The sequence below is a fragment of the Haliotis rufescens genome, unplaced genomic scaffold (assembly GCF_023055435.1).
Source record: "Haliotis rufescens isolate VD_foot unplaced genomic scaffold, xgHalRufe1.0.p SCAF_3, whole genome shotgun sequence".
Classification (NCBI taxonomy): Eukaryota; Metazoa; Mollusca; class Gastropoda; order Lepetellida; family Haliotidae; genus Haliotis; species Haliotis rufescens.
The window spans coordinates 22,838,023-22,856,105 of record NW_025964001.1 but is presented as its reverse complement, the minus strand read 5'-3'; the positions used below and the strand labels follow the sequence as shown (position 1 = coordinate 22,856,105).

The following is an 18,083-nucleotide window of genomic DNA, read 5'->3' as shown; positions in this document are numbered from 1 at the left end:
GTAAAAATAGTACCATGGCACTTTAGCTCATGTGGATATGTAGTCAACACTTCAAAATGTCAAGATGGCCAGTTAACAAAAGTTTTCACATATTTCTGAATAAATAGTGACGACAAAGTATTAACAAATTTTAAACAACTACTAAATTACTACATTTCTTTCTAAACCTGGGGGCACGGGTGGCCCAGTCGTCTAAGGCGCCGTGATTCGCTGTGCAGAGTTGTGTCCCTTGGGCATGCCAGAAACCTATGATTGTGGGTTCGAATCCCGTTTCGGCCCAATTATGTTTCTAGGTTTGTCAGCACCATACCCGTGCTCGTGGGTTTCACCGAAGTGGTAAATGTCCGGCATCACTTCAGGCTTTCCTCCCACATTAAGCTGACACGCCGCGATATAAGTGGAATACTGTTAAAAGCGGCGTTAAACCCAACTCACTCACTCACTTTCTAAACCTTCACGGATGAAAGTACTATTGAAGAATAATGTTGCAATACATAACATTTAAATTTACTTTACACAGACCTTCAATTCTGAACTTTATATACCTTCTTAGGAGAGTATTTTTCTGAGGCCAAACAATGTTTTCCCATGTTTCACAAGAACCACACTAAAACCCTAAATATTTCAACAAGTTACAATGTCAAAACAAGGAGAAAAATACAGCTTTTTCAGCTATTTCAAAGGAGATGTTTGCAGAGCCAAAAATGCATTTAAACAGAAATGACTGAGCAGTGGCCATAGATAGGTTTTACAATATTTCTGCTGTGCTGGCTATATTGAAAATCGATTCAAACCTCTTGAAACAATTCAGGTGTTATCAAGCATGAGAGTTCACTGGTCCAGTGCTTTCCAAGGAGAGGAATGAGGAATGGTATGGTGGTGACCAAGGATCATGACCAGGGTTAATCTGAGATTCAAACCAATGATCAGCTGATTCTGACACAACGAGGGGATGTAACTGTGCAGTGCAGGCCATTCTATCGCTGACACGGATGGCCAAAAATCAGAGCTTTCAACAGATTGCGAAGGAATATTTATGACAACAGTAACAGTAAGAAGCCAGGATTGATGATAAATGATGTTGGAGATGTAGTTTAAGTGACAAGGTAGCCAGTTTGTTGGCTTCACAGTCAATGTAGAAACCTGCTAGATATTTACATAAATCACTTCTTGACAAGTCTCTGGAGATCACAGATTGCTTCATGGACATCCTGTTGCGATTTCAGTCGAACCCGTGATAAACACCAACGTCTATTTAACATATCTTTTTTAACACCAAGATTACCAAGCAAATCCTCCTCGGATGGGGTTTCTGAAAGGAGAAATTATTTGAGGGAGTATGAAATATTTAACAGAACAATGTAACTTGTTGCTATAAATAAAGATCTTATAAATATAATACAACTTGCACACCATAATGTTTCAATAGATTTTTTTCTCCATTTTGCACTAATCAGATATCACAATCACAGTGTAGACTAAGTCTGTTTCAACACAGATTTTTAAAATCTAAATACAAAAATATTGCCAGGCTGTAATAAGCACCCACAGATTGTGTTGTTTGAAGCAGCAGGCCCTGGCTAAATGAAGTTTCTTTTATGACAAATATATAGACATATACTGCAGGCCATAAGGACACATTCAATTTTGAAACTACAGGCCTGACATGAGAGATCTATCTGCCACTGGACTACAGTAACATCAGAGATCTATCTGCCACAGCCCTACGGTAACATAAGAGATCTATCTGCCACTGGACTACAGTAACATCAGAGATCTATCTGCCACAGCCCTACGGTAACATAAGAGATCTATCTGCCACAGGCCTACGGTAACATGAGAGATCTATCTGCCACAGGCCTACGGTAACATGAGAGATCTATCTGTCACAGGCCTATGGTAACATGAGAGATCTATCTGTCACAGGCCTATGGTAACATGAGAGATCTATCTGTCATAGACCTATGGTAACATGAGAGATCTATCTGCCACAGGCCTATGGTAACATGAGAGATCTATCTGTCATAGACCTATGGTAACATGAGAGATCTATCTGCCACAGCCCTACTGTAACATGAGAGATCTATCTGCCACAGGCCTATGGTAACATGAAAGATCTATCTGCCACAGGCCTACGGTAACATGAGAGATCTATCTGCCACAGGCCTACGGTAACATGAGAGATCTATCTGCCACAGGCCTACGGTAACATGAGAGATCTATCTGCCACAGGCCTACAGTAACATGAGAGATCTATCTGCCACAAGCCTACGGTAACATGAGAGATCTATCTGCCACAGGCCTACAGTAACATGAGAGATCTATCTGCCACAAGCCTATGGTAACATGAGAGATCTATCTGTCATAGACCTATGGTAACATGAGAGATCTATCTGCCACAGCCCTACTGTAACATGAGAGATCTATCTGCCACAGGCCTACGGTAACATGAGAGATCTATCTGCCACAGGCCTATGGTAACGAGAGATCTATCTGCCACAGGCCTACGGTAACATGAGAGATCTATCTGCCACAGGCCTACGGTAACATGAGAGATCTATCTGCCCCAGGCCTATGGTAACATGAGAGATCTATCTACTACAGGCCTATGGTAACATGAGAGATCTATCTGCCATAGACCTATGGTAACATGAGAGATCTATCTACCACAGGCCTATGGTAACATGAGAGATCTATCTGCCACAGGCCTTTGGTAACATGAGAGATCTATCTGCCACAGGCCTATGGGCAGGTGTTTATTTTGAAACTGTTTCATAGCTGTGTGAAAAATGTATAAAAGTCCTCTGTTTAATAACTTTTGAAAGCCATTTTGTTTCATTGTCAGATGGACTGTCAAAACATTACCATAATTCATAATGAGAAATAGAATCTGATCCAATCACGATATGATTATTTAGATGAGAACACAATCAAAATATCAAAATATCTTACCATGTTCTTTCATTTGATTCGCGACTATCATTAAGGGGACATCTTGCACAACTCGCTCCTCTAGCAACAACTGAAAGTCGTCTTTGGCTTGTGTTAAGTCTGTGTTGGCATTGTAGACAAATACAAGTCCCTGTGTTCCTTCATAAAACTTTCTCTTTCTGTGATGTCGGAGGGCCCCACTTAGATCCCACACGGTGAACCTGACCCCCGACTTGGACTCCAGAGTCTCCACATTAAACTCCTCTGTTGGCTTCGTTGAATGGACGCCCTCTACTTCCAACAACCAGGAATATAATAAATAGGTTTTCCCTGAAAACAGACACAACCTGTATCATTTCAAGAAAACTTTGTTTGATAATAGAGATGTCCACTGGTAAAATCTCGTATTCAAACAGCAACTTGAATTGTGGTGTATTGGTGTCTTCTATACTAACCGCCAAATGAAATGCGAACCATAAAAATACATAGAGAAGTATGTACATTAAGAAGACATGTTTCCAATGTTAAATAACAAAACTAACAGTCAGTCAAGTTTTACTACACAGTGACTTTATTTTCATCATGACATGCTGCATGTGATTTCCAAAATTTACTCGCTAATCCTGCATGAAACAAATGGTCCATCTCAAGTCATCTACAATGTATGCTTGACTCTAATGTACACAGTACCTTGGCTAAGTTCCCCTGCGAATCAGATGCACTATAAATTGCATTACTAGTATTAACTAGGGGTGAAAAGAGACATTGGCGCACTGGTGCATCGTGAGGTTTTACGCGAAGATACGATACACAATAGGTTTTTTTCTGTATCGATACAAACCCATACACTTGCTAAAGTTACTAACTTGCTATTCGTTTGATGAACCAGAGCGTTTTTGTCAGTCAAATATCACAAAATATGTTGTAACTAGGGCTTCAAGTTCAATGCTAATAATAGTTGCTAAGAAGATGTGTCTACACAAAGCTTTTCCTTTTGAACCTGCTCAGAAATATCTATAGTCAAGAAGTTTCCATGCTACTTAAGGTAAACATGCTTATCGTGATACCTATTGTATTGTGATTAGTGGAGTTGTTAAACACGGCATTCAGCAGGGTTAGAAATTATGTCTTATTTTCACGAGTCTGCAAATGATCCACAGAGTTGCTATCTACCCATTATATCATTAATGGTAAATATGGTTGCCCACCAGGAAATGTCACTAGTCGTTCCAGAATTTTACTGGTCTCAAACTAGCAGACATATTTTAATTTTGCAACCTGAGCCAGCAATATCCCAATCAACCAGGTGACACACTGTAACTGACTGATCTGAGTGTTGCTGGTCATTGATGTGTTTTGTGGTGCTGAGGTTCTCTATATTAGAGCACATCAAAGTCAGGTTTCTTTTGATTGGACTGTCGCTTCAAAAACAGCTGTGCAGCAGATACAGTGCCTGTATACACCTGTCACAGAACGTGTGGTTACTCTGTATTGGTTCGTAGTTAGTTCACCAACTTCTTTGAGAGAGTTAGCGAGAGTGGTCTAATGCTGCTTTGAACAGTATTTTCAGATATGGGCGTGGGAGGACTGCTCCACATGATGAAGTTCTTAGATAAGATGTTTACAACTTTGGTGAAAGCAGCGGGCTAAGGTATGGTGCTTAAAAACCAAGAAACATAATCAGGGTGAACTTGGGATTCAAACCACGGTCATATTTTTCTAGCATGTTCAAGGTAAGCACCGCGGAACAGCGAATTTAAACAACTTTGATTGGGCCACTCGTGTCCTCATCATCTTTAAAGTTTGAGGAGCTTCTTGTCCTGTCTAAAATAAAAAAATGCGTTGATCATCGATAGATATTTTTGGCCTCTGTTGAAACTAATGACTGATTAATGACCTAACTCCTAGCATATTAGTTTTTGCTAAATACTGATCGTTTACAGGTAATCACCCGCATTACTTGGCCCCAAAATAAGAACTTTGAAAGGCGTTGTTTCGTTGTCCTGTAACGATGCGGTTGATGCTCTAATGACGTTGTTGTCTGAGCTACATCCAGTTCCCATCAGCGTCCTTGTACCCACTGTGTTTGATAAATCATCTCATTACCAGCTTTGTTTACATTAATAAACACTGATCAGTAAAATAAGTTGGCGTGCTTAGTTACCGGAAGCACATGCGCCACCTACTTTTACTTTTAGAGTTGCGCCCCTTGCATTTGCGCGCCATTTTTCTAAATAAAGAAAAAGCACGTTGTACTTTTGAAACATGTTATAAGTTACTAAAGAAACATAAACAAATTAATTAAACAATGTATATATATTAATACAAACGGATTATATATTAAACGTAGATTAAGGTTATTAAACTCCACGGTGTTCATCAGCGCCCGGCTAGCTCAGTCGGTAGAGCACGAGACTCTTAATCTCGGGGTCGTGGGTTCGAGCCCCACGTTGGGCGGATTCTTTTTGTCCCTCCAGATGGTGAAGGTAACTTGTTACAAATGAAGTTACCTCCATAAACACAAAACACGTCAACTTAACCTTCCAACAGCGGATATTGACAGTAAATTACGTATCCATTTACAGGGTTGTAGACATATATTTAACAAAAAGTATTACTTAGGACCGGTCATTTATTACAGGGTTGGGTGGGTCAGTGGTATTTGATGTACTGAAAATAATGACCCACTTAATACTCTTGTATATTAACTAATAATGCTACGTAATGCAAAATGGCCATTTGTCATCTTATGTTTGTTTAATGAAAGACAGCACACATTTCTTAATCGGTACAGAAGAGTCTTAGAGCTTCCAATGACACTCTAACTACTGTGAATTAATTATCAGGACTAAAAATGAACTTTGATATAAGAAAGGCTAGTCGGATGTCAGGGAGTAATATATAACTGTAATTTCACGTTGACTGGCACTCGGAAGAGTTGGACGCATAAAAAATGAAAATTATCACATATTTGAAAGTTCTTAGAGTTTGTAATACCAGGGTAAGACTGCAAAATGACTGCAAATCTCCTTCCATTGTTTCTTGCCTCCCCCTTGGTAGTACAAATTGCAACTTTTCGGTGTCTTTTTCTTTTCTTTTTTTAAATATATTTTGTTCTTAAAGGTGTTCATTCTTGCTTGCTTCAACACTCCATTCACAACACTATCCTAAATTTTATTATTATATGTTCATTTTGAAATGACCCTATAAATAATCGAGTCTGGACCAGACAACCCAGTGATTGACATCATGAGCATCGATCCACGCAATTGGGATACGATGACATGCATCAAACAAGTCAGCGAGCCTGACATTATGGTATATATTGTTAATACATATTACGTTTATAAATAATGATTGTGCAGGATGCATGTGTAGTGCAGATTATTAACAAGTGATATATGAAGGTCGTGGTACATTTATAAATATATGATTTGTAGCGTTATTATGACAGTAGTTACTGAAACGTTGTCAATGCTGGGCATTTTGAGTTTAAGTAATGTGGGTGAGCTAGAGGATAAGTACTAAACTGTGATATTTACACAGAATATATTATTGGTTTAAAACATAAAAAAATATACCCATATAAACGCAGAATAAATATAACTGAGACTAACAAACAATGTGTAATAAAATACAAGCAACATGAAAGAATAAGAATTATTAGGTAACCCTTTTCCCTTGAAGATCTTCAGTTTAGTCTGGCTTCGAACTTTGGAGGAATGACAAGATAACATCATCGTCATTCGACACAGTCAGTAATCAACAAGAAAATTTACAAAGATAATGTCAAACATTTCATTTCTTTCATGCATTTTGACAGTACAAAACATACTTTTGTGTTTCACAATGTCATGGGCCACAGTTTCATTGCGACATCCCCTAGATTATATTATACACACACGTACGCACGCACCAAAACTTGAAGTTGGAAAAAAGTGAAAAATGATCACCAACTCAAAGCGTCAAGAGGATTTGTGGGGCGCTTCACTCAGTCTTTCAATACAATGCTTTCTTGCTCGTCATTCAAAAAACATGTCACAGTCTACGTCGTTTGCCCCTTTCTTCTGTGTGTAACAGTGCTTCCTTTAAAAGTGTATACTTTGTCCAAAGTAAAGCGTATATGTGTTATGACACATCGGAGTGAGTGAATGTTGTTATCCGACGTAGCCAACAAAAACCTGGACCAACAAACCAACAAAAGTACGTAAACAGTAGGAACACATGCTTTGCAAATCTGCAATCGACCGAAATCTGCACGGCAGTTTACGAACCATATGTCGATTTCGTTCCTGCCTATTTGATTGGACTATACATTGACCCGTTAGTCCTGCCAAAATGTATCGCCATAATTCCAGCCTGGTTCGGCAAGGGTGATAATTGGAGTTTTATAGTGAGTTAACTCCCTTGCCTCGGGGAGATGGAGTGTATCGTAAGACCATGTCAACCAGAGAATATTTATGACTACCACCGTTTTAATTCGTAGAACACGTGTTTGTTTTAATTTTCGGCTTAACCTGTGAACAATCGCCAGCATGAGGGACAGTGTAAATCATGCTGGGGTACCATGCAGGTTGCAGGGGTACCTGAAGTCCCCATGGCCCTTGTGCAGTGGCCTTACCTTAGCTGCTGGTGATCAATAGCCTGTTATTATGTTGAAATGTCAAATAATAGTCATAGCTTTCAATGCTCTAATACTCGTTTTAAAACAAAACTGTGACATGCTAGTTGTTATACTGTCCATCGCTGACAGATTTTAACTATAACAATTATTTTTTTTATATTTATACTGTTACAAGGCAATATTTGCGTCCTGCCATTCGAATCGTGCTCAAAACACAGGTATCGTGGCGAATCGGCTCAGGTTATTAATCACAATCGAATGGAGATTTAATACATTGGATAAACGAGGGTGATATTTTATGCGACCGGGGTCCACTTGCTGAAAGCTATCTTACCGTCTCGATAATCGTAACTCCCATACTTTAACAAAGTCTTACGATAATCCTGGCGCTAAGATCGCTTTCTACAATCGGGCCCAGGGCCCCGTTCCGCAAAGCGATCTTAGCAATGCGACTGTTAAATAATGTTATTTACGAAAGTGTTAGTACTAAGATCGCTTTGTGGAACGGGCCCCTGGCTGATTATATATCTTGCCCCGACGGTGTGGGTCGAAATTGCTTACTGGTGTGCTTGGTCAATGGTCAAGAATCGATTATTTGCAGATACCGCTATTTAACTAGAGTATTGACTGCAGCGTGCAGCAGTATTCACTCACTCACTCACTCCTGTGTAATGTGGACCATGAGTGGAGATTACAAGAGAAGCTAAATAAAGCCATATTTTCAAGATAAGGAAGGCGTTTTGTTCTACGCCGCAGTCAGCAGTATTCCAGATATGTGACAGCACTCGAATATTCAGTTTATACGGTGGCCCATAAGGGACATGGAGTCTGTTTTTCAATATTTTGATGTTTCACTTACTTTTATCGTAACCTTTTGCAAATTAACACAATTTGCCATACAAATATGTGATAAATCATGTATAAAAACATCCGAAAACATGGAAAATGTACTTTCAAGTAGCTATTGAGTCGCTGAAATGTGAAGCGAAGATGTCAAAAACTAAAATGGAAATGTCAAAAACCAAAACGAAAAGGTCAAAAACTAAAATAAAAATGGCAAAAACACAAAACGAAAATGTCAAAAACTAAAATGAAACCATAGAAAACTATTTCCACCGCGGTGTAAATATTATCACCGCGGTGGAAATAGTTTCCTGTATTTTCATTTTAGTTTTTGACATTTTCGCTTTTGTTTTTGACATTTTCTTTTTAGTTTTTGACATTTTCGTTTTTGTTTTTGACATGTACATTTTAGTTTTTGTCATTTTCGTTTTGTTTTTCAGCGATTCAATATCTTCTTTACACATGATTTATCACATATTTGTAAGACAAATCGTGTTAATTTGCAAAAGGTTACGATTAATGTAAGTGAAATATCAAAATATGGAAAAACAGACTCCATGTCCCTTATGGGCCACCGTGAGTTTAGGCTAGAGTATTGGTGAATCAGTTTTCTGTTGAAGTTTATGCACATCTATGGCTGGAACCTGGATGGATGTTTGCTGTTTGCCATTTTTTTTAATGAAACGTTTAAGATATTACATCCAGCCTTTATCGTGCACATTAAAATATTTTTCTGTTCTTAATGACCGTTTCCGTGGTCTGGTGGTAGAGCGTCCGTCCGGGTTTGGATCCCCGGCCGCGTCATACTAAAAGACGTTAAAAGACGGTACTTGTTTTTACCCGCCTGGCGCTGAGCTTAGGGAATAAAACAAGAACTGGTCGGCTCGGAGTCAGTATACTGTGTCTGAGTTGGACATTCATGTTTAACTGCCGCATGGTATCTCAGTGGGCAAGCACTATCAAGTCGGCATTAGTCCGGACTAGTTCACGTAGCCACACACACATACGCGCGCATGCACGTCGCTATATAAGGGCAATAATCTTGAACGCTTCGTTGAACCCCATTTCACCTCACCTCTTTTTTTCTAAATCGCCAACAGTGATTCACATTGAATGATTGTAAGAACATCGAGCAACAAGTTTAAACGTTACGCAACTTAAGCCTGCAGTCCAAAAAGATATCGTCATTTGTTTACATTCATACCCCAGTTCCGGTGTCCCCTGTGGTGATTTTGCTGGAATATTGCTTAAAGGGGCGTACAAACCATTCTCACTCACTCACTCGCATGCATTACGGTGCAAGTAAGCGCATACGGGCTGTCGACATAGGACTGTGTGATGCACGTGCGTTTCCTGATATATATGTCTATATTTTGAGCATGGTGGAGAACGGGTGATATTAAACCATTTCCCGTGCATATCCTCCTCTGCGTACCACATATTCTGACATGAATAAAGTGACAAATTAATACAAAACAATATTATTTAGCCCCGAGCTTACGTGAGATTATGTGAAAAGTCCAGTCTAATAAACTTGTAGCAGCTGTGTACACTGATATGATATGATATTGGATCCAAGAACTCTAGATGTTGGGGGTTGGCACATGGAAGAAAAGACGAAAACTATATTTCAACCATCCAGCGTACTGCACTACGGTATTCAGAATACCACTGAACAGGGCTCGGTATCCGGGTACCAAAATGGAGTTGCCATCCTCATATATTCTGTAAAGCTGGGGGGATTCCGGGGCGGAATAGGTTCCAAGGATCCCCAGTGCCGTCGCATCATGAATTTCGAGAGGTTCTAACAATATGTGACCTGTCTGATTTATATGCATCGTGCCCCGAAGGAGTGGATCGTTGCTCATGCTATCAATCACTGGATTTGCCTGATCTAGATAATACACCACGAATATTGCTGACGCAACACAAGCTCACACGCTCTGTTTAGATCGTAACTTAAACAACGTGGTACATTGAGGGGGTATTTTATGAGCGCTTCTTTTTCTGAGCAGTATAGTACAGTTCTTCCCCTTGGTCCGTCATATTAAACACCTTGCGGGCCAGGGTTGTATAATTTGATTCGTGATTCAAGATTCGGCTGAAAAACAGTTATCTTTATCTACCAGTTTCCTTTGTCTGTAGACGGTAATTGACAAAATGATTGAAAAACAGCTTTATAAAACCTGTGCATCAGTCGCACCAGCTGCAAGAATGGTACAGAATGGCCTTTGAATGTTTCCTATCTTAAATCATTGTCGACATATATGATCGGAAAAACCTCACCAACCATGATGTTCTAGTCGCGGTGTCTTCCACGCCAGTATAACACACAAAGGGACATACATAAAATGAAGGAAACAATAATTAAATTTGACATTTCAGGATAATTATATTTGATGTGAGCAACTCTTCTCAATGTAATCGGAGAGAATAAGACATTTAGTACAGAAAATTTTTTTCTATGGTTTGTCAATTATTGCATAACGTACATTTATTTTGTTTTGAAGTCACAAATTATTTCATATAGGAATTATACGACGTCATTGTGTTCTACAAGTCACATCAAGAATAATCTGACAAAAGTATTGATCTGACTTTCAGTGTTAAGCTTCAGATATAAACGTTGAAAAATTCAGCATACACTATACATGCAAGTATATCACCGGGTCGAAATGGATACAAATACACGCGGTTCTATGGCCTTTGAAAACTGGACGTATTGTTCCCAAATGTTAAATCAAAATTGTAAATTTATGATCATTCGACCGATTTCGGGTAGTAAAGGGCAAGGGGAGAAACCTTTGTTATTTTTTAACGTGACCGAAACTCACTTAAAAAACAACGTGTTCAATCCGATTTTGTAAGAATATGAATATAGCGGTTTTCAAGTCGATCCATAAACCAAATAATTCAAATAAAACCTAATATGTCATGCACTTTGAGCTTGGTTTTGCATGGAGTCCGCCACTGTATAATTATATACATTTTGATGACGATGATAATGACGATTATTATGATTTTTCATGATTGATGTGTCAGTTGTCTCACTTAACGACTGACTAATTGTTCATGATTTTAATAACATGCAAATCGACCCGAAATCACCACCAGCGTGTCAGACACGGAAAGATGAGCCAGGCATTTAGAATGTAAAGACAATATGTGGGCCTACCCCCCATCAGCCAACAATCTTCAGTAAGGGTGTTTTAATAACATAGTTAGAATTTCTAACATTTTAATGCATTTGACACTCGTTGACTTGTAATGTATCGGCTAAAAACTACCGTCGTCAACTTTCGTAATGCAGTACAAATAGCTTCGAACTGATGACCCGGCGTTTGACACGACTATTTTAAAACAAAATAGAATTAGTGCAGGAAACGATTTTAACATTGCGCGCATGCACCCGTTTCCCACCACCGCGGAATGTCGACTCTCAAATGGTTTTCCCTGAATGATATGAAAGGAAACGCTTGCTAGCGGAACCTCTGGCGTTACGGTGCCACCATGATTGCGAACGTGAAAACCTAGCTACTATTGAAAATCACTTAAATACCCCTAATGAACAAGCAGGTAACCGAATCTGCTACGTTTGGAAAACACTCTGTGTTGTCTTTAAACGTGGCATCTTAATGTGAAATACAAAATTGCACCCGATAACATTTCACAAGTAACGAGAAAGCGGGGCAGCGTTTTTACGGTTCGCCACAATCGCAACATATGACGTTTGATTCAAACCAATCAAATCGATTCTCAAGCAAGCACGCGCCGTCGAAATCGTGGAACTATTTTGCCAAGATGGGGGACAGGTGGCGTACACGAGAAGTGAAGAGGTCGGGTCAGAGGTGAGATGACACCGAGTGCACGTTCGGACACAGGAGAAAAGCTTAAAGGTATCGAGTTACCCCCCTTGCATACGACCTCGGCGTAAATACACAGAATGTAATCAAAGTTGTATTTTTATAGGCCATCTCCTCCCGTCAGCAAACTTCCCCGTCCTGTAATGATTTTGTTCGCGATGTGCTAAGCGGCACTTGTTTGTGTTTCAGCAAAGCTCTCTAGTTATGGAGGGAGGGAAAGAGTCAGGTATCGTAAATTTGAAGAGGATAGCATATCGCGTCAATCCAAAACGCGGGCGGACATTTCATTTCCATTGATCCGATTTCAAAACAGTGATTTGAGTAATCGCTGAATCGGGTGTTCCAACATGGCTCATTGACAGAACGGTTTACACACGAGTGCTGTCGTTGACGGTTTACAAGTTTGGGGAAACGACCACTAGGAGTCCATGAGGCCAGCGACCCCGGTGATGGTGTTATGAATTTCACCGTGAACACGTCTATTTGTTTAGTTACCCGAGGTGTAACTTGACAGCTGGACTTAAGCCGTGACACTTTGGATTGTTTGCAGTACTGAATTTTGATCTTGGTGACATAAGCCGGATATTGAGATTAATGCAGCTCGGGACTGCTTGTTTCCTGAGTTACTACGATTCGGCTACGTTTCGCCATTGCGGCTATTGTCAGAAACAAACTTCAAGAACAAATATTGCAACACTCTCATTACTAGTTTTCTAACCTGTAAATATTATGAGACTGCAAAAGATACAAAAACAACGTGGGAGATAATATTTGAGAACTGTCCTAATGAACGAAACCTACATCAAGTCATGGATGCAGTAAAACCATGGATGGATATCATCATTCAATAACAGCTCCCTTCTGTCCATTACATTTTTAAACAGCTGCCATTTCGAAACATAATCAGCCCTTCTGAAGTCCAGACAAACGGGCGTCTATGCAATAGTGCATAAATTACATTTAGATTGTACAGTACGTCTTTTCATCCGTCTTTTGCAACTTTAGTGGTATGTTATTTACGTTTCTTTTGAAGGGCAGTATATGTGTTTTACCAAATCGAACGATGAGAAAATTGTATTATCTGATATTTGAAGCTGAACCCTGCATATTTTACATTACCTTGTACACGCTGTCTCTAAGAAATGCCCCAATGGGGAGTATGGGTTAGAATTGCTCCCTATGCTGGTCGAAAAAGGCGGCTTCGTGGATCGAGTGGTCAGGCTAAGTGACTTGGTTGATTGTGTAACGATCGGACATCGTCACTGGATTGTCCGACTCGATTATTGATAGACCACCCTCATATAGCTGGAATATTGCTTAGTGTGGGCTAAACAATAAACACACACACACACGCACGCACGCAGGCACGCACGCACGAACACACAGAGAGAGAGAGTAGCAGTCATTTCAGGCTTGAACTGTACTTGGCTGAAGCCCATCATACATCCCTTAAAGCCTGTCATGTTCAATGGTCTGGTGATAGTTTCCAGAATAGGTCGAGACATTGTAATTTTCTCCGTGTGTGAAACTGACATACTGATAAACTTCATAAATCTCACTAGCAGGGTCACAAACCGTTGTTGTTAGACTTGGATCAACTAGCTAGGACTGCGCCAATGTGTAAAGAGTCAAAAACAATAATAAATTGCGAAAAGGCTGCTTTGATAAAGTAACGTCTGAGACCTCATCACTTCAAGCTTTCCTCATCCTTCAGGGGCGGTGGGGTAGCCTAGTGGTTAAAGCGTTCGCTCGTCACAACGAAGACCCGTGTTCGATTCCCGACATGGGTACAATGTGTGAAGCCCATTTCTGGTGTCCCCCACCGTGATATGCTGGAATATAGCTAAAAGCGGCGTAAAACCATACTCACTCACTTGTTCATACATAACCCAGGAGTTACAATCAGTTTACTCAGTATTTATAAATCGAATAATATAGAACTCTTCGGTTACGTCATTTTACCATGATGTCGCTGACAGCCATAACGCTAATGGTCCTTTTCCTTTCCTTGTCAGTTTCGGGGGCGGTCGGGTAGCCTAGTGGTTAAAGCGTTCGCTCGTCACGCAGAAGACCCGGGTTCGATTCCCGACATGGGTACAATGTGTGAAGCCCATTTCTGGTGTCCCCCGCCGTGATATTGCTGGAATATTGCTAAAAGCGGCGTAAAACCATACTCACTCACTCACTCACTCACCTTGTCAGTTTCACCTTTAGATAGACATCGATGTATGCCAAAATACAGGAAGACCTTAAGTAACAGGTGACCTAAATAAGTCAAAATGGATACCTTTCTGTCCCGTCATCAGTTTGTACATCTTGATTGAACGTCTCTCGCAGACCGAACTATTCGTTCCAGTAACCACTGAAGTAACCTGTGTTTTTGTAAGGCAAATCACACTCGTTAAATTAGGCTCGAAGGCTGCATTTACATGATATCAATTTACTTTTCTCGTCAAAGTTAACTTTAGTTATAAAAAATACGGCCCACATATAATATGTTACCATCTTAGCGCTTGCTACGCTATGTTAAACATGGGGCTGTTTCTGAGGCAACACTGCAAACTAATATCTCGCGCATGCGTCATGCCGTTGTATTCGGCATAGAACGTTAATATAGGGAGCATTGAAACACGATACGCTTATCAAACAATCTTAGTATCAGTTTAACCGGTCTGATGATATGATGACTTAAATTAACCCTCTAAACAGACACCTTTTTGAAGAGTTCATTTGTTTTGTCATCGCCAGTCCCATTCCGAATGCTCCAAATTCCTCCTATCATTTATATTACTTCCAAGAAAAGCGTTTATCATAATCACAAAGATACGGTAAATTTGCTATGAAAGGGATACACTGCTAAATGTCAAATCTTTTCAACGCGGTCTTTAATTTGATCATATTTGAGATAATATCTGTTCCCCACTCAAACAGTCTTGACAAATTTCTTCTTTTACAACATGAAAGAGAATTTCACGGACGTAGATCACAGCCTTTTCCACAATGGGATGGGTCGTGTTGATTCTAATGTAGCTCGAAGGCTGTCGTCCGTCTGTGCGTCCTTCCTGTTCCGGTTGAGAGGCTGGGAGACGTGTGAATAATAGTCTATACGGTCTCGTTTATTGTAAACAGATTTTATCAGTCAAATGCAGTTCTTTTGACATGTGTATAATGAAAGGGCTAGACCTGGGTAAAGCGGGTATAGCTGATTTATGAGGATATGATTGTATGACCCAATAAATGAATTGTGCACTTTTTTTTTTTTATAAATAGAACATTATAAAAATACTATCATGAGCTTATTTCATGTTGTATCGTTCATTTGGTTACATCAGTGCGTTTGTATACACGTAATGTGTGTCTTCGTTGTGTATGATCATCTTATTAACGGGATTTGTAGTTTATGGCTGTTACAAATAATAGGTGAGTCTTTTTTAATTTTTAATTTTATGTATTCAAATGACCGAACATAGGTCACAATAAGAAAAAAAAATAGTTTAATTTTATTTTTATTTGCAAGACCGCTGCAATCTGATGGTTTAGAATATACAAAAAGGGTAAATTGTAAGCATAAAAGTAACTATATCTGTAGTCTGTGGCCACTGCAAACCTCTTATAAAGAACAACACATTCTCTGATGTAAACACAAACACATGAAACTGTAAACAATACTTCAAACAGTATTATTCCTCAATAAACTGATAGACCTAAATTGTCATGCCTAAAAAAGTACTTACTGAACTACACAAACTAATCCGTGGTCTTACCTCATTATAATTATGCACGGTCATTGGGGTAACTTCTCACTCTGCCTACTGCTAATTCTGCCAACACCCATTCTTCCTACAGCTCATTCTGCCTACAGCTCCCACTGCCTACACTTGAAAAAGCTGAAACCTCTCAATTAAATAAGACAGTCCATTTGTTAAAACACTGACAACAGAAAGAAATAATCAGGTTTGGAGGATATTAAACACATCTGATTTTAACAATATTTGATTAAAAAAGGAATAGGATCGTTGAAAAGAAAAAGCCTATTTGAGCACGTTTCCCTTCGAGGACATTTAACAGTAAATTGTCCTAATCTGAGGCGGAAGTGATACTTTTACAGAAACGGGAACCATAGTCTACAGTAAACTACGGTTATAACGAACTCGAAAGGGCCACTTATTTTAGTTCGTAATAACCGTAGTTCGTTATGTGCAAATATACAGCTTATACACAAGAAATGACCGGGACTAAAAAGTGAGTTCGTTATATCGATAAGTTCGTTATAAGCGTGTTCGTTAGAAACGTAGTTTAGTATAATTTAAAGCCAAATACTTTAAGACTTTCAATTGTGCTGATAATTTTTGTGAAACTATATACAGTATTTTTTAACTGATGCTAATTTCCATATTGATGGAAAAAAACAAAGTAGTTAAGTGACATCTTAAAAATATTGTAGGGGTATACTTTTTGCAGAAACTTTGATAGGTTTGTCATTTATATTTATTTAATCTCATCTTTCATTTGCATTGCATTCATATCATTATCACACATCTTATCATATCGTACCTATGCTCATTTGTGTCAACATCTTTCATACCGTCATTATCATGTACATGATATCACACCATAAGTACACTTATGACCATTCACGCCATCTTCACATAAAACAAGTCAAGTCATAATTCAAAGATCTTGATAAGTTATATATTTTCGTATTGATAAGATTTTATTGTTTATTTCTAGAGATTGGTGGAATTTCTTTGGCTGTTCTGACTATGCTATTACATCAGCTTATCTGATGCCATTACAGTAGATATAGGGTGATATATTCCACTAGAAGCCAGTGCTCAGTGCATGTAATGAGACAAGATAGGTTGATATGTAGTCACATTTCCTTTTATACTGGTTTCTATAACTTGTGTTGAAATGACTAGTCTATTATGGGAAAGGGAAGACAGGGATTCACGTGGAACTAATCCCATAAAACTGTATTACGCTTATAATGAACTGTAGGCAGAACGAGCTGTAGACAGCCTGGGAGGTAACCGTCATTAGGAAAACATTTGAACACAAGCCACAGAAAAAAAGGCCAAATAATATTTTTGGATAAGAACGGTCAGGCAGTAGAGCCTAGACACTAGACTAACACTTAGTCTATGAAAATATTTCTTTAACAATAATTGTATTTTTAAAATTTCAAAATAACCCATCCTCCTCTGTTGTGGAATCAAGGAAACTAGATTTAGTTTAGTTTGATCTAGACTTGCCTACTAAAAGTCTAGAAAAGTCCTCTGAAGCTTGTCCGCAGTAAGTTTTACACCCAAGACACTGTTAACAAACTGAACAAAGTTGCAAGAATGATTTTGGATGATAAATAGAATCTCACCCTCCCGTCTTTTAACATAAAATACATCAACACGAGTTACTTAAAGTTTAAAACTCATCGGCGAACATCGGAGTTTTTAACTTTTATCAACGAGTGTTGATGTACTCGACAAAAGACACGAGGGTGAGATTCTCTCCATGTATAAGCTTCACTTTCACTATTCACACTATTAACCATATAGCGAAACCTCGTTTGTCCAGACCCTGATAATCCGGAAACACAATCTTCTGGGGTTGAATCTTGTGAACGTCTACACGTAGTTTAGCATTACTGCGTACCAGTGACTAATCCGGACATTCGTTAATCCGGACGGTATTTTTTGGATAGGTGAAGTCCGGATTAACGAGGTGACTGATCACGTTCGACGGTATGTCCCATGCTCATTATGATAATGCATAACGTATGCACAGTTGCCGATCTGCAGATTTCAGGTCAATTTTGAGATAGA

At 39.1% G+C, this 18,083-nt stretch overlaps 1 protein-coding gene and 1 non-coding gene across 2 annotated transcripts; one reads left to right on the top strand and one right to left on the bottom strand.

Annotated features, from left to right (window-relative positions):
- Window positions 1–333: 333 nt before the first annotated feature.
- Window positions 334–5,109, bottom strand: LOC124146426 (ADP-ribosylation factor-like protein 11). Its single transcript, XM_046516711.2, has 3 exons — window positions 4,883–5,109; window positions 2,953–3,261; window positions 334–1,312 (listed from the first exon to the last, which is right to left on the bottom strand). Exons 1-3 carry the CDS (start codon window positions 4,992–4,994, stop codon window positions 1,164–1,166), a joined length of 570 nt encoding a protein of 189 aa, XP_046372667.2. The 5' UTR covers window positions 4,995–5,109; the 3' UTR covers window positions 334–1,163.
- A 206-nt stretch (window positions 5,110–5,315) lies between these two features.
- On the top strand, window positions 5,316–5,388 carry Trnak-cuu. Its single transcript has one exon. It is a non-coding gene; the product is annotated as a tRNA-Lys (tRNA).
- Window positions 5,389–18,083: the final 12,695 nt, after the last annotated feature.

Coding starts and splice junctions, on each gene's coding strand:
- LOC124146426 (XM_046516711.2), bottom strand. CDS start 4,994: ATGGGAACTGGATGTAGCTCAGACAACAACGTCATTAGAGCATCAACC. Junction 3,262..4,882: donor TTTGGGGCCAAGTAATGCGG/GTGATTACCTGT, acceptor GTCTGTTTTCAG/GGAAAACCTATTTATTATAT. Junction 1,313..2,952: donor GAATCAAATGAAAGAACATG/GTAAGATATTTT, acceptor TTCTCCTTTCAG/AAACCCCATCCGAGGAGGAT.